A 26,730-nucleotide genomic window follows, 5' to 3' on the forward strand; every position below is an offset into this window, starting at 1 on the left:
GACGGGTTTGCTGTTGAATGAATTTAATTATCCGTAAACTTGTTAACGCTGCAGTCACGCACGGGAGTTTGTGGTCCATACTCATCGCGTCTCCCACGATTGTCGTCGCTCCGTCGTGCGATCACTGTCAACCATCGGCCATGTTCAATCTGCTGCTGGATGATGACATCCACCCCCCCCCCCCCCCCCTTTCCGCACACCAAGCCGTCGTCATTGCTCACGATCCTGCAAATGTAACAGTGATCGAGCGCAGCGTTCTTCATTGGGATTTTTGCACACAGCGTTGATATACGGTGCTTTTTCTGCTGTTTTTTCCTGATTTTTTTCTGTTGCGCGTAGTCACTTTTAGATGTTCCTTGTTCGTGTTTTTGTTTGTTGCGGTTGCACCCGAGTCAAGAGCCGCATGGCTGACAGGGCTATTACCTAATAAATGAAAATGAAAATGAAAAAAAATTGCTAGGCCCCGTGGTCCATTGGCGGGCCCTGGTGGCCTTTGGTGCGGCTCCCGACAATTCACAAAGAGTGGAAATTCCCCCCCCCCCCGCCCCGATCATCATCAGTCTGCTGTCAAACCCCCAGTGATGAAGTCTTATCGGCGAAATTTCCCCCCGCTCCACCACCCTCTGAAACGTAGCGAAGACCTCTTGATCTAGCCCCCCGCGCGCGAACCCATCTCTCATCGCGTACGTAAGGCGCGTGCGCGTGTGTGTCGTACAGCCTCCTCCACCCGACACAGCCGGCTAATAAAGTTGCCACGCGATGAACAAACGCGGCCGATGTTGTGCTGCTTCGGCGCTACCGCTGTGTTGGGAAAGCGCTGCCACGCAACATTGAACAACGTGGCAAGACGTTTAACTGCTGGTTACAAACAGCAGCAGCAGCATCAGTAGCAGCAGCAGTAGCAGCATCAGTAGCAGCAGCATCAGTAGCAGCAGCAGCATCAGGCAGTTGCCAGAACCGTGAAAATGCCCTCCAGTCTTGGAGCTTACAAATCATCTCATGGCTCCATCTCCTCCGAGACGACTTTCAATTTATTCGCACTAAGGTGCCCCAATAATTATATTATTTCGCAGATGCCCAATCTCCGGTTAACGCTGCCTCACGCAGTACCGCACCGGACGCATTCCACGTGTGCTATCGTCGTCTCTCGCATACAAATTAAGTCGTCGCGGCGCTGCACGCGCCTGATGATCGCTAAACACGTGGCCACGCGACAAGTGGGGCGCAACTGATTAAAATCAGCGGCGTCAAGATTAAATGAACTTTAAAGAGACGCCAGACGCCAGACAGAATGAGTGACGGGACGAGCCGCCTCTTGACGATGATGCATTCCGCTCTGGCTCTCTTCCCCTACGTGACCCTCCACAATTTTAGAAGGGTGAGCATTTCGGCCCTCCTCCCCCAGCAACCCCCCCCCCCCCCCAGGATGCCACGGAGCTAACAGCACGTAGCGAAGTTCAACACATTCGTCAATACCACCGTGCGTGGCCTTAACATGAAAATAGTTTTCGTTTCTTCTTGATCGAGGAGCTCTTCTTTTTGTCTTCGGTCAATGCATTTTATCGTGAGATGTTTTCGGCCAATGAATGACGAGCGTGTATTACGCAAGTGGGAAGAAACCGGAGCACCCGCGAGAAATAAAAATAAAAAACCCCCACGCGCGAAAAAAGGGGGCAACACACTATCCCTGTGCCGATGGAAACAGATGGCGATTAGTCCACTCGCTGTGCTGCCTTCTTCTGGCGAGCCAAGGTATGGCACCACCTCGACGCCCACGGGGAAAAATAAAAAAAGTTTCACGTCAGCTTGAGTGTGATCCACCAACCCCTCGCTGCTGCGTCCACCGTGCCGGACTACCCTTATTGGTAGCACATGCAGGGCTTGAGCCGGAGGTGTAGAGACTTTCTCCGCAATGTGCTGAATAGGAGGAAGCGCACGGGCGGACACCGATGTTGTGTATGCATAATTGATTCGCATACTTAAGCCCAATATGCAGCCAATTGAGGCAGGGAGTGTAGTGCGTGTTCTCTGGAAAATCCGGTTGCACCGATGCATACACACACACACGCACGGAGAGAGACGTACATTCACACGCAAGGCAACGACACAAATCCCCCTCCCCCCGTATAGCCTTAACGAACTTTAGGGGCAAGTGCTGTTCGCGAGCAACTATAAAGGCACGGCATGGCATGGCTCCGCGCGTGTCGAGTCGCTTGTTCTTTCACCGTTCTACCACTCGACCCCCCACCCCCAACCCAAGTGTCTCATCTGCCATTCACCGGACCCGCCTTTGAGACAACCATCACTGCGGGCTGATCGAGAACGTGCAAATGAACCCACTCCAGCTTTCTTACATTTCGAGGACCTTTTTTTGTCCACGGTAAGTAGTAGGAGCGCGCGTGCGTGTGTGCGTGTGTCGGTGTGGGGTTTCCGTGTGTGTGTGTATGTAAACGGGCGCGGCACGGGCTAGAGAAGAGATGGAGTGATGTGGTACAGGAGGACGTGGAGCTGAGTGGACTTGCCGATGACTGGTACCAGCGGTGTCAAGATCGGCCTCTGTGGAGGAGGCTCGTGAAGGACGCTATTGGGAAGTTGGAGGCAGTCGCCCTCCAGCAACAACGGAGGGCTGAGGAGCGACGCTCACAACAACGAGCGGAGCGCCGGGTGGCTAAAGCACAAGTTGGTATAGTAGGGGGCACAGGTGGTGCATCAACCAGTCATCTCAGTCAGTCGACCCGTGGCACCTGTGTCTGCCCCGTGACCTCCTGCCAGCGGGCGTTCGACACTTCACGTGGCCTCAAGGTGCACCTCGCCTGGCACAAGCGTCGTAGTGATGTCACCGCCACTTAGTGGCGAATGGCGGTTGTTGTGTGTGTCACGGTGTGTGTGTCTGTGTGTGGGGAGCGGTAGTGTAGCGGTGAGCGCGCTGTGCTATGAACCCGGCGATACAGGTTCGATTCCCGCTCACGGCCAACACCAGTGACGATTATCTTAACCGGTCCCGGGCCTCCCCTAGGTCGACTCAGCCTCAAATGAGTACCTGGTGCAGTGTGTAAATATTGCCACTAGGGAGACAAAGGCGGTCGGGCGTGGTGCTGGCCACCCACCCCCTCGTATGCCGTGTCGGCCAACAAAGGTGCTCGCTAATAGCACTTGCCCCAACAGCTTGTTGCAGGCTATACGGGGGATCTTTGTCTTTGGTGTTCATATGGAGCGGTAGTGTATTTGGTGAGGCGCAGTGCGCTGCGAACCCGGGGAGACCCAAGTTTGCGTCCCGCTCAGGAGCAATAACAGTGGCGAACGTTTGAAGGGGTCCTAGGGCCCTCCCGCGGCCTAAAATGAGTGCAGCATCTGTTGCGGTGCGTAATGCGTCAGAAGTTTTTTGTGAGTTGCGTGTGCCGATAACAGCTCGGGTCAACGTCCACGGGCACCGTAAACCGGAGGCGTTGACCATCACGGCCCGGTCCGTTCGACTCGAGGGATGACATTCACGCGATACGAACTAGTGTCTAAGTCGACGTTTCGGGCATGGCCCTTCGTAGCACAGAGAGGCAAGAGAGATGTAGTGGCTACTGATAGTTGGAGACTGCACTATGTTTACGCCATGGGGCCTGATGAGAAATACATTTGAACATATTTTCTGACAGTAAGTTTTTTTTTTCCAACTGGCATTAACAATTGCCGATTAATATCCGTTGAGAAACAAACCCTTGAAGAAAATGCTCCAATGTGGCTGGCGCATTTCATTGTGGGAATATTTAGTCATGTGGGCATACGCCACTTGGCAAGGGCCATTGCTTGAAACGTCATTTGTTCTATATATACAGTATATATTAATTATTTTAAGGCCCTTTATTGACGAATGAGTTGAGTTTTTTTTATATAGTGCTTGTGCACCACTTCCCACGTCGGCAAAGAATGTAGTTTATATTCGTAATATAACCTGTTCGTAGGATGACAGGGAGTATGGGGTACAATAGTACATCGTTAGATTATGTATGTTGAACGTCTTTTTCACCGTACGTAGCTAACAGCGCCAATCGGAGGTGCAGGGGGAGGACAACGAGACTAAACGGAAAACGCAGTTTTACATAAATGAGTTTGTCAATCTACAGTTAAACGTGCATAGCTGCAGTGGCTTCCTAATATCGGAAGAAAAAGCGTTCCAGACGGCCGCAGATGTGTGCACCTGAAAGGGCGCGATGCGTTGATCGTCTTTATTCGATGGTTTATGCTCCTTGAGATCCGTCAGATACCGTGGTTTCATTGTGACACCGGCGTGCCTCGTATTCCAGTGGTAGTGCCTTACGCCGATAATCACGACCGCACTTCTTCCAAGTGCGTTCCTGAAAGAATGGCGTGAACAAACGAAAGAAAATGAAGCGCTGCGTAATGGTACGGACGAGCAGGAACGCGCTGCGTAATGGTACGGACGAGAAGGAACGCGCTGCGTAATGGTACGGACGAGAAGGAACGCGCTGCGTAATGGTACGGACGAGAAGGAACGCGCTGCGTAATGGTACGGACGAGAAGGAACGTGTGGGGGAGCAACACAGAATTGCCCAACGCCCGAGATACAAGGGATCACGAAGCGCTCAATTGTACCGGGACGCGAGCGGCTTGCTGGCCCAGCGCTACGTCGCGCTATAAATAGTGAGTGTAGCGCCGTGTCACGTTTCAACGGGAGAAGAGACATCGGGGAGGTGGGAGGGGGTGTACGGGATGAGGTGTAGGTGGGTGACTGTCACGTGAGGATTGTTGTGGGTGGGTGTTGGGACTGCGGAGCGCGTTCGCAGAATTGCGAACGCGCTCCGCAGGGGAGCGGTAGCTGTTAGCGCCACGCTGCGCAACGAACCCGGCGACCTGAGTTCAATTCCCGCTCGCGGCCAACACCGGTGACGATTATCTGAACCGGTCACGGGTCTCCCCTAGGTCGATTCGGCCTCGAACGAGTACCTGGTGCGGTGTGTAAACATCGCCACTGGGGAGATAAAGGCGGTCGGGCGTGGTGCTGGTCACCCACGCCCTCGTGTACCGTTTCGGCTTTCAAAGGCGCTACTCGCTAAGAGCACTTGCCCCTACAGTCTGTTAAGGCCATCGGTGACGCATTCATTGGCGCACTTGGCTACGAATCCGACGAATTTGGTCAACGTCGGCAACGAGCAATATCGGAACTTGTCCTGGGACTCGCCGCCCCAACCACCACCACCCCTGGTCGATTCAGCCCGCAATGTCCGAGCAATCGGTGGTGCGGTGTGTAAACATCGGCGTGCGCGTGTTGGTGGTTGGGTTTGTAGCAGCAGCGGTACTGCGCGTTTGTGTGCGCGCGTTGAATGGTGGTGGTAGATTTGGCGTGCGCCTGTGGCGCGTGGGTGGGCAGCAACTGCATGAGAATGCGTTGGAGGGTGGGTGGTGGGAGCAGCACTAGGGGAGTGTGTGGGTGGTGGGGGGAGCAGCACTGGGGGAGTGGGTGGGTGGTGGGGGGCAGCACTGGGCGAGTGGGTGGGTGGTGGGGGGCAGCACTGGGGAAGTGGGTGGGTGGTGGGGGGCAGCACTAGGGGAGTGGGTGGGTGGTGGGGGGCAGCACTGGGGGAGTGGGTGGGTGGTGGGGGGCAGCACTGGGCGAGTGGGTGGGTGGTGGGGGGCAGCACTGGGCGAGTGGGTGGGTGGTGGGGGGCAGCACTGGGCGAGTGGGTGGGTGGTGGGGGGCAGCACTGGGCGAGTGGGTGGGTGGTGGGGGGCAGCACTGGGCGAGTGGGTGGGTGGTGGGGGGCAGCACTGGGCGAGTGGGTGGGTGGTGGGGGGCAGCACTGGGCGAGTGGGTGGGTGGTGGGGGGCAGCACTGGGCGAGTGGGTGGGTGGTGGGGGGCAGCACTGGGCGAGTGGGTGGGTGGTGGGGGGCAGCACTGGGCGAGTGGGTGGGTGGTGGGGGGCAGCACTGGGCGAGTGGGTGGGTGGTGGGGGGCAGCACTGGGCGAGTGGGTGGGTGGTGGGGGGCAGCACTGGGCGAGTGGGTGGGTGGTGGGGGGCAGCACTGGGCGAGTGGGTGGGTGGTGGGGGGCAGCACTGGGCGAGTGGGTGGGTGGTGGGGGGCAGCACTGGGCGAGTGGGTGGGTGGTGGGGGGCAGCACTGGGCGAGTGGGTGGGTGGTGGGGGGCAGCACTGGGCGAGTGGGTGGGTGGTGGGGGGCAGCACTGGGCGAGTGGGTGGGTGGTGGGGGGCAGCACTGGGCGAGTGGGTGGGTGGTGGGGGGCAGCACTGGGCGAGTGGGTGGGTGGTGGGGGGCAGCACTGGGCGAGTGGGTGGGTGGTGGGGGGCAGCACTGGGCGAGTGGGTGGGTGGTGGGGGGCAGCACTGGGCGAGTGGGTGGGTGGTGGGGGGCAGCACTGGGCGAGTGGGTGGGTGGTGGGGGGCAGCACTGGGCGAGTGGGTGGGTGGTGGGGGGCAGCACTGGGCGAGTGGGTGGGTGGTGGGGGGCAGCACTGGGCGAGTGGGTGGGTGGTGGGGGGCAGCACTGGGCGAGTGGGTGGGTGGTGGGGGGCAGCACTGGGCGAGTGGGTGGGTGGTGGGGGGCAGCACTGGGCGAGTGGGTGGGTGGTGGGGGGCAGCACTGGGCGAGTGGGTGGGTGGTGGGGGGCAGCACTGGGCGAGTGGGTGGGTGGTGGGGGGCAGCACTGGGCGAGTGGGTGGGTGGTGGGGGGCAGCACTGGGCGAGTGGGTGGGTGGTGGGGGGCAGCACTGGGCGAGTGGGTGGGTGGTGGGGGGCAGCACTTGGCGAGTGGGTGGGTGGTGGGGGGCAGCACTGGGCGAGTGGGTGGGTGGTGGGGGGCAGCACTGGGCGAGTGGGTGGGTGGTGGGGGGCAGCACTGGGCGAGTGGGTGGGTGGTGGGGGGCAGCACTGGGCGAGTGGGTGGGGGGGGCAGCACTGGGCGAGTGGGTGGGTGGGGGGGCAGCACTGGGCGAGTGGGTGGGTGGTGGGGGGCAGCACTGGGCGAGTGGGTGGGTGGGGGGGCAGCACTGAGCGAGTGGGTGGGTGGGGGGGCAGCACTGGGCGAGTGGGTGGGTGGGGGGGGCAGCACTGAGCGAGTGGGTGGGTGGGGGGGCAGCACTAGGCGAGTGGGTGGGTGGGGGGGCAGCACTAGGGGCGAGTGTGTGGGTGGTGGGGGGGGCAGCACTAGGGGCGAGTGTGTGGGTGGTGGTGGGGGGGCAGCACTAGGGGCGAGTGTGTGGGTGGTGGGGGGGGGCAGCACTAGGGGCGAGTGTGTGGGTGGTGGGGGGGGGGCAGCACTAGGGGCGAGTGTGTGGGTGGTGGTGGGGGGGCAGCACTAGGGGCGAGTCTGTGGGTGGTGGGGGGGGGGCAGCACTAGGGGCGAGTGTGTGGGTGGTGGGGGGGGGCAGCACTAGGGGCGAGTGTGTGGGTGGTGGTGGGGGGGCAGCACTAGGGGCGAGTGTGTGGGTGGTGGTGGGGGGGCAGCACTAGGGGCGAGTGTGGGTGGTGGTGGGGGGGCAGCACTAGGGGCGAGTGTGTGGGTGGTGGTGGGGGGGCAGCACTAGGGGCGAGTGTGTGGGTGGTGGTGGTGGGGGGGCAGCACTAGGGGCGAGTGTGTGGGTGGTGGTGGGTGGGCAGCACTAGGGGCGAGTGTGTGGGTGGTGGTGGGGGGGCAGCACTAGGGGCGAGTGTGTGGGTGGTGGTGGGGGGGGCAGCACTAGGGGCGAGTGTGTGGGTGGTGGTGGGGGGGCAGCACTAGGGGCGAGTGTGTGGGTGGTGGTGGGGGGGCAGCACTAGGGGCGAGTGTGTGGGTGGTGGTGGGGGGGCAGCACTAGGGGCGAGTGTCTGGGTGGTGGTGGGGGGGCAGCACTAGGGGCGAGTGTCTGGGTGGTGATGGGGGGGCAGCACTAAGGGCGAGTGTGTGGGTGGTGGTGGTGGGGGGGCAGCACTAGGGGCGAGTGTGTGGGTGGTGGTGGTGGTGGGGGGCAGCACTAGGGGCGAGTGTGTGGGTGGTGGTGGGGGGGCAGCACTAGGGGCGAGTGTGTGGGTGGTGGTGGGGGGGCACCACTAGGGGCGAGTGTGTGGGTGGTGGTGGGCGGGCAGCACTAGGGGCGAGTGTGTGGGTGGTGGTCGGGGGGCAGCACTAGGGGCGAGTGTGTGGGTGGTGGTGGGGGGGCAGCACTAGGGGCGAGTGTGTGGGTGGTGGTGGGGGGGCAGCACTAGGGGCGAGTGTGTGGGTGGTGGTGGGGGGGCAGCACTAGGGGCGAGTGTGTGGGTGGTGGTGGGGGGGCAGCACTAGGGGCGAGTGTGTGGGTGGTGGTGGGGGGCAGCACTACGGGCGAGTGTGTGGGTGGTGGTGGGGGGGCAGCACTAGGGGCGAGTGTGTGGGTGGTGGTGGGGCAGCACTAGGGGCGAGTGTGTGGGTGGTGGTGGGGGGGCAGCACTAGGGGCGAGTGTGTGGGTGGTGGGGGGGGCAGCACTAGGGGCGAGTGTGTGGGTGGTGGGGGGGGCAGCACTTGGGGAGTGGGTGGGGGGGGCAGCACTTGGGGAGTGGGTGGGGTGGGGGCAGCACTTGGGGCGTGGGCGGGGGGGGCAGCACTAGGGGAGTGTGGGCGGTGGGGGACAGCACTACGGGAGCGGGTGGGCGGTGGGGGGCAGCACTATGGGAGCGGGTGGGCGGTGGGGGGCAGCACTAGGGGCGCGGGTGGGCGGTGGGGGGCAGCACTAGGGGCGAGTGTGTGGGTGGTGGGGGCAGCACTTGAGGAGTGTGTGGGTGGGGGGGGGGCAGCACTTGGGGAGTGTGGGGGGCAGCACTTGGGGAGTGTGTGGGTGGTGGTGGTGGGGGGCAGCACTAGGGGAGTGTGTGGGTGGTGGTGGTGGTGGGGGGGGCAGCACTAGGGGAGTGTGTGGGTGGTGGTGGTGGGGGGCAGCACTAGGGGGGAGTGTGTGGGTGGTGGTGGTGGGGGGCCGCACTAGGGGCGAGTGTGTGGGTGGTGGTGGTGGGGGGCAGCACTAGGGGCGAGTGTGTGGGTGGTGGTGGGGGGCAGCACTAGGGGAGTGTGTGTGTGTGTTTGTAAGAGGTTGGTGGGAGTGAGCGGGAGGGGGGGGGGAGGTTCTGCGAGCTGCTGAGTGAACGCGGGGCGACTCGCGCGAGAGTGCTGCTGCTGCTGCTGCTGCTCGAGGCAGCCCGCAGTGCTGCGTGGTGATGTGTGCATGCGATGTGCGTGTCATGTGCCTGATGATGATGATATCATGTGCATCGCTTGTACACGAGGCGACGAGGAGCACCCAGCCAGAGTCGAGGTTCCGCACGGGACGAGGCGACCGTGGCGCTGCGAATTAAACGTCATTATAGTCGGCAACAGGCGAGCGGATACCCAAGCCAAGCAAATCGACCTATGAACGCAAGACCGCAATTAACGACTGCACGGGCACGGATCCCTTACTCGCTCTGCCCGGCTGCCACACTCGCCCCGTGGACCGCCCGCACGATCAGCGTGAGTACCGACCCAAAGCAATCGTCGCACCCAGCATGTTAGGGCGTGGGGGGGGGGGGGGGGTCTCTGTTTATAATCCACACGCATTGGGAGGAGCGGTGGCATAACGGTTAGCGCACTGCCCTCCACCCGGCTACCTTGGAAGCAGCCAAATTTGGCTTCCCGCCCACGGCTAACAAAAGTAGGCGAGCGATATCAGAACTTGTGCTGGAACCTCTTCCACCCTCCCCACCACCCACCCCCCACCCCTAGGTCGACTCAGCCTAAAACGGCGTGAGTACCCAACAATCGCGTTATTTTGTGCGTGCCGTGTTGTGCCTGGTGACGCTGTTGTTGTGCATATGGTGCGGAGTTGTTGGTCTGCGCCACTGAGCTACAAACCACCGTGCCCCCCCCCCCAACCGAGTTTGATTCCCAGCCACGGCTGACATCTGTGATATGAGCTGGTGCAGTAGTGAACCCGAACCCTTACGTCCGCCACCTGTTGTGGTCTAGTAAACGGTCAGCACTGGGGAGACAAAGGCGGCCATGCACCACAACTCTCGTGCGCCGTTCCAGGTCATTTAATAGATGCTCGCAAATAGCACTTGCCCCCCCTTCCGCCCCAACTGTTCTCTGTAGGCTACACGGGTGGATCTCTGTATTCAAGCATGCGGTTTTCATGGAGATACAATTTAAGGGGTTCGATTGTACGTTCGGAGAAGTGTGGTGAAGCTATAATCGCGATCAGGAGTTTGCTTGGCTGTTAGTGCATCTCGTTAGCAGATCGCAGATAAAATGGGAAGCGCTTTGTTTTATACAGAGACCGGGCCCTCGTCCTGGTAATGTGGAATTTTCAACACTGGTCGAGGTTCGCCCACCACTGGCTGAGGGTTATAGCCCAGGAAGACACTTTGTAAAACACGTGATTGACGATTCCTACATTCAATCTCCAATTATTATTATAAACCGTGATATCGGGCTGTAAAAAAAAAAAAACCTACGTTAAGCGAGACCCGCTGTGTGTACTGCACGTTGAACTTCTTTCGCACCGTACATCGGAAGTGAGAGTAGTGTTTTGGCAACATCTAATGATAACATGTTGTTAAGCGTGAAGCAAGGGTGTTGTTCATAGGATTTTGTAATAAACCAAGAAATTGCATGCGTCTCTCAACCACCCATGCCTACCGTGGGTATGGAGCGATGAGCAGGTGGCTAGGTGAATTATTATGACATTTCAGGATTGACCATGATGGCAATAACGACATAATCCGTCTACCAACTGAGACTCGGGAATAGTTTTCAGGAGTGCTGCTGCATTTGCTTTGTTTGAATTTAATTCGCGCGTGGGAGGAAACCGGCAATGTGCAGATAAATCCCACCACGCATGCGAAGATATAATGCCCAAAGCTCCGCACGGATAGATTCAACAATCCATTTCTCTATCGTCACCTACTGGCTATCTCCTGAGCCCACGCCTACACAACACTATTCCCATGCAAGTAATAGCCAGGCTTCCTAGATGTGGGGGTGAGTATTGGGCACGATCGTGGTGATTAAGTAACGGCGTCCTAAATAAATGTTGCTATATGCGGGCGAATAACACCTGGTGGACAATGTGATAATGTCTCGTGCACTGTGTTCATCACCATCACGCTGTTATAATGAGCGCATGGGGGGGGGGGGGGGGGTGGGAGTGGCCACATCGACCGCATTGTGTGGGGAGGGGGGCGAAGTGGCATTCGTGTTTACCTAGAAAAGCCTCGCTGATGAATCGCGCCGGTGACTCCTTTGGGAGAGTCCGGTCAAGTTCAGTGCCGCTCTTGCAGATGGGTCAGCTGCGGTAACCGGCTCTTGCTAATTAGAGGGTTATGCAGGGTTGGACGTAAGGAAGGTCATCGCATTACAAGGAGAGGGAGGGACATTGCTAGACCCCCCCCCCCCCCTGAGGAATTGCGCGCTCGCTGACCTCGGGGGGCTGCGTTAACCTGGAAATAATGTATCACAAGAGTAAGGGGGAATCATTTGTAGCATCATTGCGCCCTGCTGGTGTATTATTAGAGCCGGCGTAAAGCTGAGATACCCAATTTTTTTAAAGGCGTATTAATTTGGTGGGGGGGGGGGGACCTTAACGAACCCTAGAGAGGCTCTCTCTCTATATATCTCTCCGTTTCTGCTGTGGAGCGCAAGAGACGCAGTGTGTGTGTGGTCCCAACCGTAACTCCTGGCCCCATATGGGCAGCGGTATATGTAAATAAAACATCATCATTAGCCGCTCGCAGTATCATCCGGGCGGGATGATGTTTCCAGTAATTACGTTGGGGGGGGGGGGGGGGTTACGGCGTTATCGCCGGACATTAGTGCCCGATAAGCATTTTTTATTTTATTTTAATTGACGATGCGATGTAATGACTGCCGCGGTTTGTTTTAACGGGGCCGTCTCGCACGTAATTGCCAAACGGGTTTGTTTACAAGAGTTCGTAAATTGGACCGAGATCTGGCCGGGATACGTTCACCCGACCTTTTGGAGGATAGCGTGTGTGTGTGTTTTTTTTTTTTGTACAAAGTGGAAGACCTCCGTATAGCTTCCCACGGGCTTATTGGGGCAAGTGCTCTTAGCGAGCACGAGAGAAGGCCAAGCAGCACTGTGCACGGGTGGAAGGTGTTGGCCGTCAGCACCTCCACCCTTGGCCGCGTTTGTCCCCTCACTCCAAATGTTGTTTCCACCGTGAAGCCCTGGTCTGCCTCTGATAATCACCAGCTGATGTTAACAGTGGCCCCGGGAATCGAACTTGGGGCTGTCGCGTTTGTAGCGCAGTGAGCAAACCGCATTGCTACCCCCCACTCCCCCCCCCCCACTATTTTTAAACGCGTGCACGCGCGCACACACACGCGCAAACATAAATCTTTGCCGCTTGTGTTTCAGGAAACCAGAGGAATGCTGACACAAGATTGAAAGATGGGACTTGAGCCTGTTTATGTGCTCCTTATCGGCAGATTTTTGTTGTTGTAAATACACATCGTAAAAACCACATCATTATTTTATTTTTTTCTTTCTGGGGAAACATTTCACTCGGCTAGACCTTTTGCACGCGCAAAAGCGCTTCTGACGGTGGGGGGGTGGGGGGGGGTGGCGGGGAGAAGGAGATCCCTGCTCCTAGGCTATATGGTTCATCTTGGGTCTTGCTGCTGCTGCTGCTGCTGCTACGAGCCGTGATGTATCCACCTGCTTCGGAAGCTCCTTCGACGGGGGAAGATGACGAGTTTGCGGAAAAAATCAAGACCAAGTGCGGTAAGGGGCGGGGGGGGGGGGTGCGCGGTGGGGGGGGGGATGCACTGCTCGCTTAATAAATACACCCGCCTCTCTCTCACATAACCCATGCCACGGTCAAATATGGTAACACCGATTTGCAGCATCATTGCATCGATCATCAAGTGTGTTGTTATAATAATGTTTCTAGAATTGTTTCGTGGCCATGTAGTGAAAGTAATTTGGAGGGGCGGGGGGGGGGCGGAGACGGTGGTGTTTTTTTTCTGAATGTGCCATTTGAACTCCTGTAATAATAAACAGGAAATGGGTAGTCTTTAAAATTAGTATTTGCTATAGTTGTCATTATAATAGCCCGGACCCGCTTAACAGCGATCTAATGACAAATGTCATCACTTAATTTTACTGTGCTCTACGACTGATTATATGCCTAATTACTAGCAGGACATTTTCCACCAATTTCGGTTTTTAAACGGTTTGTCTCCTCTTCTTGGGTACGTACGAGTACGTACCCAAGAAGTGTAAACATCAGGTCTGTCTCCTGTTGGGTGGTGGGAGCGGTGACTCGGTTGGTTCGTGCACTGTACTGTGCACCTGATGGACATGAGTTCGACTCCCAACCACAGCTAACATGACCAGCGTGGTGAGGTGTGGTCAAACGAACCTGCATGGCCCACTTGATGTGGGGCGGATGCCTTGGCGTAGTGGTTGGCACACCGTGCTATAAATCCGACGGCCCGAGTTGGATTCCCAGCTCATGACCAATAACAAGTGGTGAAATATTTGACCCAGTCTTTGGCTTCCTCTAGGTGGACCTGGCCTTAAACGAGTAACGTACTGTGGTGTGTAAGCATCAGCACTGGGGAGACGAAGGTGGCCAGACGTGGTGTAATAACGCCCCACCAGCTCTGTGTGCCGTACTGGCCATCGTAGTTGCTCGCTAACAGCACTTGTGCCAACCGTTTATAAAAGGCTCTATGGTAGGATCTTTGTTTTATTACATTGGCGATGCCTTGATCCAGCAGTGGATTGACAAAGTACGTAAATAAATTTTTTTATCCCCTTTGGGCAATTTCGGCCCATACGCTGTGGGTCACGAGAGATTATTGAGTCGGTAAGTTTGTGTTTTTTTAATATTCCCGATGCACGCTAGCTGTGATGGCGAGGTTGTGTGGGGGGGGGGGGAATCTCGCCTTGCAACTCCTTATTCCCGGTGATGCTGAACAAATGGCAAATGAGGGCGGCTCGCATGCAGTCCAAGCTCTTTGTGGACGAGAACGCGCAACGGCTTGGCGAATGGCTTAGCCAAACTGAATCGCTTGTGTGATTTTAATCGTGCCGAGTTACCAACTTCGCATATCGAACTCGCCGGAGACTTGTAAAGAAAAAAAAAAGTCAGACGAGTGAACGTTTGTAGGACTTCTGTAATAAAACGCACAAATAGGTTGTTGGTTAAAGTAAATCGCAAGCGGCTTTACATGCGGGGGGGGGGGGGATGTTGTGCTGTGCTTTTGAAGGGGGGTGAATTTCAAGGGCGAGATTAAAAAAGGTCAACTTTTGTCAACATCTGTAGACAAATTCTGCACTAGATCCACACGGGCGGGGGTTAGTTGGTCAGGATCGATACGCAAAGGTCGAACGCGTCACGTGTAATAATACCGTGTAACAGTGGTTCCCATCGCCTGTCGCAAGGCCCTGCTAGGTTTTTTTTTACACGGGGGGTGGGGGGGTAAAAAGAACGGGGAGCCATAAATAACACGGAAGTGCGAATGTTTCAACTGCATCCACTGCGTGCGAGCCATTCGGTGTGGCATCGGCGCACGTAGTTGTTCAGCTCGCCGTAATACGCCAGTCTGTTCCCCCTCCCGCATGTAACCCAGATTACAGGGGATGTGCTGACAAGTTGAGAAAGCATCCGCGGTGATTATTTAAATTGTAGCCCATCAACGAGGGCCTGTCTGTACAAATCGGTGGTTCGTGATTTCCCCCCCCCCCCCTTTCAGCCGCTCGCGAAGCTTCTGGTTGATTTTAGATGTTCGCGTGGCTTGTGAGCCGGTGTTCACTACAAAACGGTGGCTCTGTGTCGCAGATGCCATTCAAAAACCCACTCAAAGTCATCTCCTTCAATAGCCCAATACCCGCAATTCGCCACCTAAGTGGCGGTGACATCACCATGGCGCTTGTGCCAGGCTATGTGCACTTTGAGGCCACGTGAAGTATTGAAGGCTAGCGGACAATTGCTTGCCATCTTACGGCACTATATATATTGTCGTTATGTAAACATTAAGTGGCTCAGAGGTAGTAGTGCTACTGAGCTGCCACCACTGAGATTCTGTGTTTGAGTTTGAATCCTGGATGTCACCTGTGGTTAATAATAAAAGGTTATCAATTACTGAGGTTGTTGTTCTGGGTCTAGCTATCAACAACTGCACACCAAAAAAGAATCTATAATTTGGTATTGCATTTGGTTTGTCGACATTTTAGCTTTAAGAATTATGCGTTTTTTTTTTAGTTTGACTGCCTGGTACGGTAATGTGGTGAAAATTTACTCTCGGTGAGTGGGGTGGGGGGGAAGTACTGCCCCATATTTGTGTGGACGAAGAGGGCTTGAAGGCAATCTCACGCGCAAGCTCCTGAGATATCCACTTCGTGGGCCGTTATTTAATTTGACGAAGGGTTGCACTGTTCTCGGATCCAACAATTGATATGGCATCGCACGATGTGACACCGATAGCACACGTTGCTAAGTTGGGGGAGCTTACGGTTATGACTCCAGGTTGGGAGCAGGGTTAGGCCGCCACTAAAACCCAAGCAGTTCTGTCTTGAGGTTGCGTGCACAGTGCTTAGCCACGGCGGAAGTTGAAGCGGTCGCGATGAAGCACCGTGTGCGAGCTACCTTGGAAGGATGGCAATGGTGGGGGGGGGGGGGGGTTCATGCTCTCGAGACGGAAATTTGTGCAAAATCTGAGGTGGTTGTTGCTGTTGCAGAAAATATGTATGTTTTTGTGTTGTGGTGATGCACCATGGATCTTGCCTTTTTTTTAATACCCAGGCAACTGTATAAACGGGGGTCATCTGTATAACATTTTAAATAAACTTGAACGTAGGTGGGATGTCCCACCCTAGGCGAGTGACGGCGTTGGTTCAACAGCCATCCGATTTTGCAATCGACCAATTTTCCTAATGGCTTTTGCTGGAACTCGCTATCTGGGGGGTGGTTCTCGTCAGAACCAAAATCCCCTTTGCAAAGGAGGTATTTTATTCTGTTCCATTGGATTTTTGTCTGGTTATAAAAAATATATTTTCTAACGACTTATTGAAACGTAAACAAAGCTTGCACATAAAACTACTAACAATGTGGAAGGTTTTAAAATTGTTCTTTTTGCAGCGTTTTAGTTTTAGATATCGCTTTTTAATGATACCCGAGGTAAGTGTGTTACGAACCTACAAAATCTTGCGTGCTGATTCTCAGCCGTGACTAACATCAATTTCAAGTGACGTCTTCAATCGGCACTGACTAACCAGCATGGTGAAGTGTGCAGCACCGTGTGGGAAGATCTTTAATTCAGCAGTGCAGTGGCAAAAGGCTGAACGGTATTATTATTATCACACGAAGGACCACGATGTTAGAGAATATTTGTAAATTGGAAAACTTTTTTAGCTTTGATCGCTTGTGAATATGAATAACGCATGCAGCGGATGTAGTCGAAGCGGTTTTAAGTTGGCCAGCTCTCCTGCTGAGTTGCCCCGAGGATGATGAACGCTGATGGAATTGGGCCGCTGACGATTTTGTGTGTGTGTGCGCGCGCGCGCGAGACCCTGATTACGAAGTTTGGCAACACCTGGCCACCCTCATTGGCATTAGCGCTGCAAACATTTTCATCGGCACACTTTTAATGCTCTGTAGTATTTCATTCGATCAATGAGAGGGCCATGTCAGGTTTATTTTGTTGTTGAAGGGAGATGTGCTTTTTTGCCACTAATGCCTGTAAACTGACGGTAAATTGTCATTTTTGTTTTATCCTGACTGCTAATGATGTTTGTAAACGGTTGAAACCAGGTCGGTCATATAATTTTTTTTGCTTTAATAAATCCTGCTGGTTAACATTATTGTAGAAAGCCAATTGTGTTGAAGTGTATTTTTGTTCTTTTAAAACGGTTGTATTTATATTACAATGGTGTATCCATGTTTCTTCTGGGCACCTCTGTTCCTTACTCCACGCACGCTATATCTGTCACAATGCCCGAATAGAAATACAGTATTTCTTAATCAGCAATGGATGTTTCATGATTAATGTCGCCGCTTAATTTCGTTTAACCTTTCAATTGCAAAAAAAGGTCGTATCGCAATGGATTAATTGGCTACAATTTTCTAACGAACAAACCAATAAACACTCGGACATTAGAAAATAAATCCAAAACACAGGCTGTCTTAAGTGTGTTTGTGTGTGTAAACAAAACTATTATAAAGTAAAGGTATGCTATGGCGATTGAAGCGGCAAATTGCTACCATCCCAGATGCATGTCGGCACGAAAGTGAAAATAATGAGAAAACAACACGAATATCTCATAGTCTACATCTTCACGTTTCAATTTAACATGATGTACGTACCAGCTGCGGCGTGAAGAAAATATGATAATTCCATGTAATCTTTCCCTTTTGACAAATGCTATATAGGTGCAACCTTATGTAATTATGTTGACACGTGTGTGCCTTCCCGAAGAATGTTTTTATCCGAAATGCACTCTCCCCTATTCTTAAGACGTACGGCTCGGCAACACGATCCTAGGCAAAGAAAACTGATTTAATAAAACGCAACCTAAGGTGTGTGTGTGTGTGTGCAAATAAGTGCATACGCAAACTGTTGCATGCTGAGAATTATATTCGGAGACAGAAACGCGTGGATTTTTTGGAGAATGTCATCGTCCGAAACTGTCAAAAGTAAGTGGACTTGGGGAGGTCACGGCGCTAGGAGACATTGAACAATGGTCGGGAATGGTGGTGATGGAGTGACCTCTCAGGAGTGGAACCCGTCGGAGAGGCCGTTTGTCATGTGCTAGCTGGATTGTTTTTTCGCTGGATGGCATGAGTTGGTGGCGGTTTTGAGGCCTTCATTCAGCAGTCGTTTAACCATGGCGGCGGCAGCTGCTGCTGCTGATATATATAGAGCAGATTGGAGTAGGGTGAGTTACAGAGCAGTGGTTGGGTCGCCACGGTGGCGATATGTTGTCATGGTGGCGAGACGTTAACTACCTCGCCTGGTATACAAGAGGTCGTGGGTTCGATCCCCGGCCCTGCAAGCTGCATATTTGGAATTTGCGTGTTCTCCCCGTGGTCGCGTGGAATCTTTTTTTTTTCTCCTGGGTCCTCCAGTTTTTCCTGCCACGTTTCGAAACGTGCCCTTAGATTATTTGGCTGCTATACATTTCCACGAGCCATTTTTTTGGGCTATCCATTTGTGGCCGGGTCACTTGTGAACAAGCTATATAGAAAGTTGGGCTTTACCTGGTATAATGAAAATAGTGTTTAGTATAATAGTATCCAGCAAACTGAAATTTAATCTCCTGATTACGGCCAATATCAGTCAAAGCAAATGTATGCTCTGGTCCTAGGACTCCACATCACCAACTTGTATTAAGTGAAATGGCGAAGTATGACCCATCAAAACCTCCATAATCAGCGAAGTGTTGGGAGGCCTTCGGTCAGTTTCAAATTGGCAGTGTTTATTTTTAATACAGGCTGTAAAATTGTGAATGTTGCATATATTTATATTGCAAGCTCCTTTTTATAAATGTATGTTAAATATAACCAATCCTATTATAGTACCATGTTGTATGAAGACAAGGGGTAGAGTTTATCCAAAAGATAAGAGATGGAAGTTTATTTTTTTCAAACATCTACCACCACGAATAAATCGCTGTGCCCAGTAACACAGGAGCTCTGATGCTAAACAACCTTGAGCATGGCTTTTAATTGTGTGTGTGTGTGATCGCCGAGGCTTGCCATGTGTTGTCGGTGTAGAGTTGAGGGCGTGACCAACTAGATGGCGCAGGGCTCGGTGTCATGGGGTGGAGGAGGCCGTGATACACTGACTCGCTCGCACATCATACACTGACTCGCTCGCACATCATACACTCGCTCGCACATCATACACTCGCTCACAACCACAGACCCATTCATTCATCATACGCTGACTCACTCATCATATGCTGACTCGCACATCATACACTCACTCACACTACTACTGACTCACTCACACATCATACACTGACTCACTCGCACATCATTCACTCACACTACCACTGACTCACATTATACACTGGGAGTGTCATGCTGCCAGCTATGGCTGCAAGTTTGGTCGTACATGTTATGTATATCGTTTTTTTGTTAAATTTGAATCGCAGTTCCTATGATTAATGTTGTTACATTGTGTTTTGTAGCTTTATTTTGGTGATTTCGAAAACATATGGTTAAGCCATGTTTCTTGCGGAAGTGCGGAGTTGGCCTGATAACTTTAATCAAAATTGTCGTATGGTTGTTATCGTTTGACTTGCATCGCACTGGGATTGTTGCACACAGCGTTGTAATAGTGGGGTTTTTTTCTGGAAGATTTGCTGGTTTATCCAGGATGTTTCTATTGTGCGTCGTCGCTTTAAGATGTTTCTCTGTTCATATTTTGTTTGTTGCGGTTGCACCCGACTCCAGAGCCGCATGGCTTACAGGGCTATACCTAATAAATGAAACTTGGAAACTTGAAACCCCCTTGTGATGGGTTTCTCCAGTTTCCTCCCACGTGTCCAGATCACCGATTGGGCCCAACATTCCAATTGCAGGACCCTCCTGAAAGAGGGACTTTTTGAAGCTCGTCAATGCTTTCCTTGGCAAAATAAACAAAAACACATTGTTATATCCTGTAGATTTACAAGCTAAATTCAAGTTAGTTTATTGTAAAATTATATTTCCTCGGTATAATCCTGTTTCATCATGGTCTTGAAGATGGGGAAAACATTTGTACAAAAAGGTTTGGATTGTCCATTTCACTCGGCCTAATTGAAAAATATGATTTAAGTATACATTTATATACATGCCAATGGTAAATGGGGATGGTAATGAATAGGGCACGCAATGTGTGGTTTTTCGTGAAGGGATTATGGAGAACGGTATTCGCAGCGGGCAAGCGTGCTGCGCTACAAACCTTCACGACCCAAGTTATCCCTCCCACTCATGGCCAATACCGGTGACTATTGTCTGGACCCAATCCTGGGCCTCCCCTAGGCTGACTTGGCCTCAAATGAGTACCTGGTGCGGTGTGTAAAAACATCGCCACTGGGGAAACCCAAGGTGGCCGGGCGTGGTATTGCCCCCCCCCCCCCCCCCCCGCGTGTGCCATGCCGGCTTTCCATCGTTGCATTCGCAGCCTTGGGATTCGCGGTCTTATCAGCAGTCGAGATTTGGTGAGCTGACCAATGGTTAAAGAAAGGCGCCTTTCTGTAAGAAATTGGGCATAATTTGACACTGAGCAGGAAAATACAGGACTGAATCCATAATACAGGTTTTTTTTGGGGGGGTTAGATGGCATACATATATGAATGCGTCGTGAAACCCGCCACCACCCGACACAGCTAATTGGTAATGTTTGTCACGTAAATTTGTACAGCACACCGGTGTGGTATTGGAGAGCAACGCCACAACCATTTACAATGTGAGTACAACGTTTCGCCAGTAATTACAACTAGCTTCATCAGGTGACGGCCACAAATCTGTTGTGGCTTTGCTCTCCAGCAACACACCGGTGTGCTGTACGTGTTTGGCATGTTCTGTTTACGTGAAAAACCTTAACTAGCTATGTCGGATGGTGGCGGGTTTAACGACACACATTTACGCGATCTAACCTAAAAAAACACCTGTGGTTATGGATAATATTGGCCGTGAAAGCCTCCATGATTTTAAACAAGACTAATCACCCAGCTTCCTTATGTACAATGTTAGTAAGACAGTAAATCATGCCTCACCAATATCTATATATATTTCTCCAAATACAAAAAGTAATAATATTTAGTTTATGCGCACATCCCCTTGGCCGCATCGTCTTGTGATTTGATGTTCCAAAGATATTTCTAACACTGCTGCCTCATTTTAATGAGGACCGCTTTGGGAAGTATAACTTTAGACCGATTGATTGTGCAAAGTTTCCAATTTCTCATGTGACTGGGCTCTCTACGGCTCTATTCGAGTGATTTGCTCTGCTTTGTCTTTGTTCTGCTTGTGTCCACGTTGGTGGGCCCGAGTCACTGTCTCGCAAAAATAAGATTCGTTTTATGGTCCCTCGAATTTCTCACCCTGGTCAAACACAATCGACTTTTAAACTTGAGGGTAACCCTTCTCTACGGAGTTTAAACTTCTCCCCACAGCTTCCTGGACGATGCCAACTGGAAAACCAAACTGCGCATCGCGCCTGGGTTGCCACGATATGGCAGTGCGATGACGAACCGTTCACTGCTGAAGTCCCATGATGCGTTTGTAATCGTGTTTTCCCATTGCTGCCCTCTTTGCTTCCCAAGTTCGACGAGATGTGGGCGCTTTGCAGGTGATTTTTTGGTCATGGGCAGGGGTTGGCAACCCGTGGCTGCATGCGGCTCTTTTTAAGGACTGCTTAGTGACGTTATTTATTACCACGTGCATTGTGGCTCTTGAAATATTGCACCATTTTTTTACCGGATTCAAACACGCAAATAGCACTTACTCTTTTTTTTGGTTGTCGACCCCTAGTCATGAGCATGCACGTGCACACACACACACACACTTGCGCTGAAGTCCGACTGTGAACACCAGCTGAAATCGGGGGGGGGGGGGGGGGGGGGCTTGTTGTGGACAAGCCTTGAAGTGGCAGAATCGAAGGGGGCCTACAGCAATATGCATGCGAGGGTTCTTGGTGTGAATGCTCGTCGGGCGAGGGCGCCGTGTAATCCTCTGCGTGGAGCCCTCGAAGAGTTTTTACACTTTCCACCGCATGTGGGGGGGAGTGCCTTGTTAACGGCGTCTTTTGATGTATATTTCATCGCCCGTGTTACACGCGGGCGAACGGTGCCACGGGAACACGCGCAGCGTGATGATGAAAGTTTACGTTTCCTCATTTAAGTTTTTTTTTTGGTGGTGTCATCGTATTTTATAACGAGCAAAGGTTATTATCTGGCGCTTCGTCTGGGCATTGCATCATTTGTGCATTTTAACGAAAAGAAAAACACGTGACCTCATTTTTTTAATAATCCAAGAGGTGGATGGCTGGCTCGGAGGTCCGAGCAGGGAGCTGGGTTTGAATTGGCGGCAGCTGTCTGTGATTTTTTTTTAAATATATACCAGAATCTCAAGTGCATTGAATTTTGGTCTCGGCTGGGTCGCAAACAACGACTGCACAAACGTAAAAAAAAAACTCATCGCATTAAATTTGGTTCTACCCTTAATTTGGCTTAATTCCATCTCCTGAGGATTAAAAATATCGCTGAATGGCCCTGTGCCAAACGTTGCTCTTAATGTGATCTGCCGATAATGTGGTCACTTGCAATAATGTCCCGAGGTAGGTCTGCAATATCCGCTTCCGACGCGCACGAATTGTTTGTTCATGATGATGTGACGCCAATGGTATAAGGGAAATAAAATTGGAGGGGAAAGATATTTTTACACGAATATTTTGACACCTTTTCTTAAAAGATATCGCTGTATAAGCAAGTTGCAGAGATTTTAAACTCATCATGCTATTAAAATATTTATTTTGTCTCCAACAACTTGGCAATGCAATTCCCCAGTGTCGACTTATAATCCAGGAATATCTGCTTCAATTTGGCCCTGATGTGGTGCGACAGTTGAAACGAGGGGTGCAAGTTTCTAGGATGCCCCCCCCCCCCCCCGCCACTCCATCCAGCAGTATAGACAGGTCGAGTTGGCCACGTGCGGTGTGATAGAAGTTCGACATAGGTAATCTGCGAGTCGCGTGTGGTGGGGGCAAAGTGTGGATGCTTCCATTTTTTTTCAAAGATGCCTGGCTATTGTGGAAGAGTAGGCCAAAATAATCCTGTCGAGGGGACTATGGTGGGGGAGGCCTTTCCGCCAGCAGTGGTGTGAGCAGGAAATTGCAAGGTCATGTGCCCCACTTTTAATTCCATATTCAGTAGGTAAATGTAAAAGTGCCCATGTTGGTTCTGTTAGCGGGGGTCATTGAGAGCGAAGGGAAGATGTGGTTCCAATTTGGCAGTCGCGAAGGTTAACGTGGGTGGTTTTTAATTGGCATTTTAAAAAGAAAGACGCGTCATGTGCTTACTACGCGGTTCCCAAAGGTAAAAGGCGCAGTCCTGCAATTTCATGCTTTGCACCCCGCTGCTGGTGGAAAGGCCTTGACGAGAGGGGGGGGGGGAGCTGTTTGAGAGCCCCAATCCCACACTTTGCCCCACGTCCTACCGGTCGACTTGCGGTGGTGGCGAGATGTTAACAACCTTGCCTGGTGTGCAGGAGGTCGTGAGTTGGATCCCAACTCTTGATGCCTGCATATTTGGAGTTTGCATAACTCTCTCCCCATGGTCGTGTGGATTTTTCTCCGGGTCCTCCAGTCTTTTCCCTCGTGATCGACGTGACTTTTAGAGTATTTGGCTACTGCTATCAATTTCCACGCGATGAGCCACTCCGTTGAGCTATCATTTGTGGCCAGGTCGCTTCTAACAAAAATATCTGTCTAGCTCATTGGGCCGTCCCTGGTAAAATAAAAAGTACTTTTTAAATTCATAGTTTTTTTTATTTTTAATACTGCTGGGTAGACAAAGATGGGCGCGTGGAGGTGCAGCGAGGGATTTAAGAAACTTGGACTGTTTTTCCACCAAAACGATAATTCCCCCCCTTCAAAAAACACGACTGAAGATTGCAACAGGTGATTTTGGGGGGGGGGGGTGATTTATCAGTTGTTTAGCGAGCACTCGCTCTCTCGGCATAGAGGCAGAGTGAAGTTGTTCGTCTTTGCCGGTGCACAACAATTTATTTGCAATCGCCGAGACATTTCAAAGTAGATAATTGTTCATTCATCATCCGGAACTCTTCTTCTCCCTCTTGTAGTTTAGACTTCCAAACTTAGGCGCATAGCCACCTGCACAAGAATCCGAAACTCGGATGGGAAATGCTTACGCGTAGAAAACGCCCGACTCGTTAAGACGATTTGCCGCAGGCGTCCATCTATTGCGTGCGGTGTAGCGCAGCGAAGTAGCATTTCATGTGTGGCGCCCTGATGCAATATTACGAAAACATTCATTCGCGCACCCCCTAAAAAAAGTTGCAATCCTTTTCTCGATGAAGGCATGCTTCCCCGTGCCGTGCCGATCGTGGCAGTTGTTTTACCAAACTCTGCTGGTCAGAGCGGGTCCGTGAAGGGAGTGCCATCGGGATCTGTTAAGAAATGTTTTTGCCACTGATGGTAGCTTTCTGCCCGAAATGAAGCTTGGGGTTGCGAATTTATCATGCAGAGCAGTAGCAGCTGTGTCGGTGTGTTCCATCTCTTTTCACGTGGAAAACTTTAACCAAACCATTTTGAGAACCCGCCAAGCAAAGCCAGCATGTGCAGATAATGTTTAACTTTGTTTGCTTTCACATTGGCCGTTCATAGCACAGATGTTGATGAAGTGTTTTGACCAATGTGCAGGCATTTGACAACGGGGATAATAACTCGTCTAGAAGACAATCATGGTATAAGGCCTTGCCAGCTTTTGGGACGGTGCGTGTGAAGCTTCATTTGCAAAGGGCACGCTGCCTCCCCCCCCCCCCCCCCCCTTATCGAAACCAATCATTTTCCGGTCGAATTGAAATTGTGGCTGCAATTCTGTGCTCCGAATTTTTTTTTATTCATAATTCACTTGTCTTTTTTTTTACACGGCATACGAACTATCGCTCACTTCTCTCCCACGCCTCCCCGTGACCTACTCTGCGCTCCCCCGGGAAGCAGACCCCCTCCCGCCCCAACATCTCCCCAGCCGCTGTCTCGTGTACAGATCACTCGGCCGCAGAGAAACCGTGGCAGAGCGGCTCGCGAGTAGAGAGAGATTGGTGGGGGGTGGGGGTGTTTCATCGTTGGCTTCCTTAAACACCGGGGCCGGCCCCAGAGGTCAGAGGTCGGGCCGTTTTGGGTCCTGTTCTGCGAGCGTTCTCCGGCGGCACCAAACGAGCGGGGCCCTCTGAACGCCGTCTGTCCCGGCGCGCGGCAACCGCTGACCGGGGGCGCGTTGCGGATGTGGCTCCCTAAGTGACGATATTGCCTTTTATTTTTGGGAGGCTGGGAAATTACATTCCAGCTTGATGTGATTTTGAGATTGACCAGTGGCGGTCCATGGGCTGGAGTGGGGAGGGAGGGAGGGGGGAGCTGGGGTGAGAGGGGGTGGGGCGCAGGGAAGCGTTGGTTGGTTTTGGCGAGGAACGTGTAACGAATGGAATTAAGTTATTAAAAAAAAACGTACACAATTTTCGGCTGCATCGTAGCATTCCGTTTGCCTGCCTGCCGTATGTAGCCAGACCACTGGCCGGCCGTGAAGTGAAAGAGGAGAGGGCCTTTTGGTGTGTTGCTGCTCCTCCATGCTGTATATGGGGGAACGGCCGCGCTGTTTGGTCAGACGGATCCCTATGACCGACACCTGATTTAGCACTGTTGGCTATGTACGGTGCGGAATAAGTTCTGCAGAGGGTAGGGGACATGCTCATCCAGCAGTGACTTGACAAAGATCTGTTTATGTATAGTCAATATCTATCACAATTATATTCATAATTAAAACAATTTGATGCATCGGGCGATAAAAAAAAAAAATCCCTCCTGAGATGTGTGCAAACCTGGTGGCCAACTACAAGAAACGTCTGACCTCTGTGATTGCCAACAAGGGTTTTTACCACCAAGTACTAAAGTCATGTTTTGCAGAGGGGTCATACTTATTTCCCTCATTAAAATGCAAATCAATTAATAACATTTTTGACATGCGTTTTTCTGGATGTTTTTGTTATTATGTCTCACTGTTCAAATAAAACCTACCATTAAAATTTATAGCCTGATCATTTCTCTGTCAGTGGGCAAACGTACAAAATCAGCAGGGGATCAAATGCTTGTTTTCCCCTCGCTGTAGATCATGTGGAGCTACCCGTGGTGTGAGAGACGCACTCCACAGGGCCTGAAGCACACAGAGGCGGAGTTCATTAAGCAGGCAGCTCGTGATGTCCGTACACGTATCATTATTATTATTTTGCAATTAAAAAAAGACAAACACACGTGAAAGAAAATCGATATCTCAGCATCCGCGCCCTTCCCCCCCCCCCATACCCACCAAGTGTGATGTGTTTCTGTTTTGCTAATCGTATGCAGAAAACTGAATTGTTTGGCTGCAAATTGCTTCTTTTCATAGAGGGAGATGCCTTTTAACTTTTTTAATGGAAGATTAAATATTCTTTATGCAGTAAGAGGACAGGCGAGCCACTGAATTTATTTTGAAAGACCCGTGGACCCTGCATCTTCCAACAGTGCCTCCCGAGATGAAGAAGGTCGTGTTTTGTTAAGAGCCGTTAAATGCACAATTGCGGTCACCAGTCGGACCCACCAAACAACTGCTCCCACACCACCCCCTGCACCACCGATTCACAGACCACGTGATTCCCACAATGCCACCTGCACCACCGATGCACAGACCACGTGAGCCCACACTGCCCCCTGCACCACCGATTCACATACGACGGATCACGTGATCCTACACTGCCCCCTGCACCACCGATTTGCGGGCAATATCAGACTTCGAAGCCTCCAGAGGCTACCGAGTGGCTTAATCTCGATATCCACACTGTGTGTATTATATATCGTAATTCACATATCGCCTTGCCATACGAAAGATGAAATTGAATGCACAGTTGGGTGTCTTATCATCATAATGAGTACAATGGCTATTCATGCCAATTTTGTTTCGTGCAAGGCTATCGCAAAGGTGCCATGTTT

General features: G+C 52.3%; 1 protein-coding gene across 6 annotated transcripts in view; it reads left to right on the forward strand.

The window, feature by feature from the left end:
• Positions 1–2,124: 2,124 nt before the first annotated feature.
• Positions 2,125–26,730, forward strand: part of LOC116953433 (dystrophin-like) — a 373,535-nt gene continuing 348,929 nt past the window's right edge. For 3 of the 6 annotated variants that reach the window (XM_076074968.1, XM_076074966.1, XM_076074967.1), the window contains exon 1: positions 12,650–12,757. Coding sequence is in view for 1 of the 6 variants with exons in the window: in XM_032973644.2 (XP_032829535.2) it covers positions 12,682–12,757 (76 nt within the window). In the remaining 5 variants the exon portion in view is untranslated. Of the gene's footprint in view, positions 2,381–9,263; positions 9,487–12,391; positions 12,758–26,730 lie in introns of those variants that run through there. The other 3 variants (XM_032973644.2, XM_076074969.1, XM_076074971.1) reach the window with 3 other exon arrangements.

This window comes from Petromyzon marinus, chromosome 51, assembly GCF_048934315.1.
Source record: "Petromyzon marinus isolate PM22_M1 ecotype Great Lakes invasive population chromosome 51, UKy_Petmar_22M1.pri1.0, whole genome shotgun sequence".
NCBI lineage: Eukaryota > Metazoa > Chordata > Hyperoartia > Petromyzontiformes > Petromyzontidae > Petromyzon > Petromyzon marinus.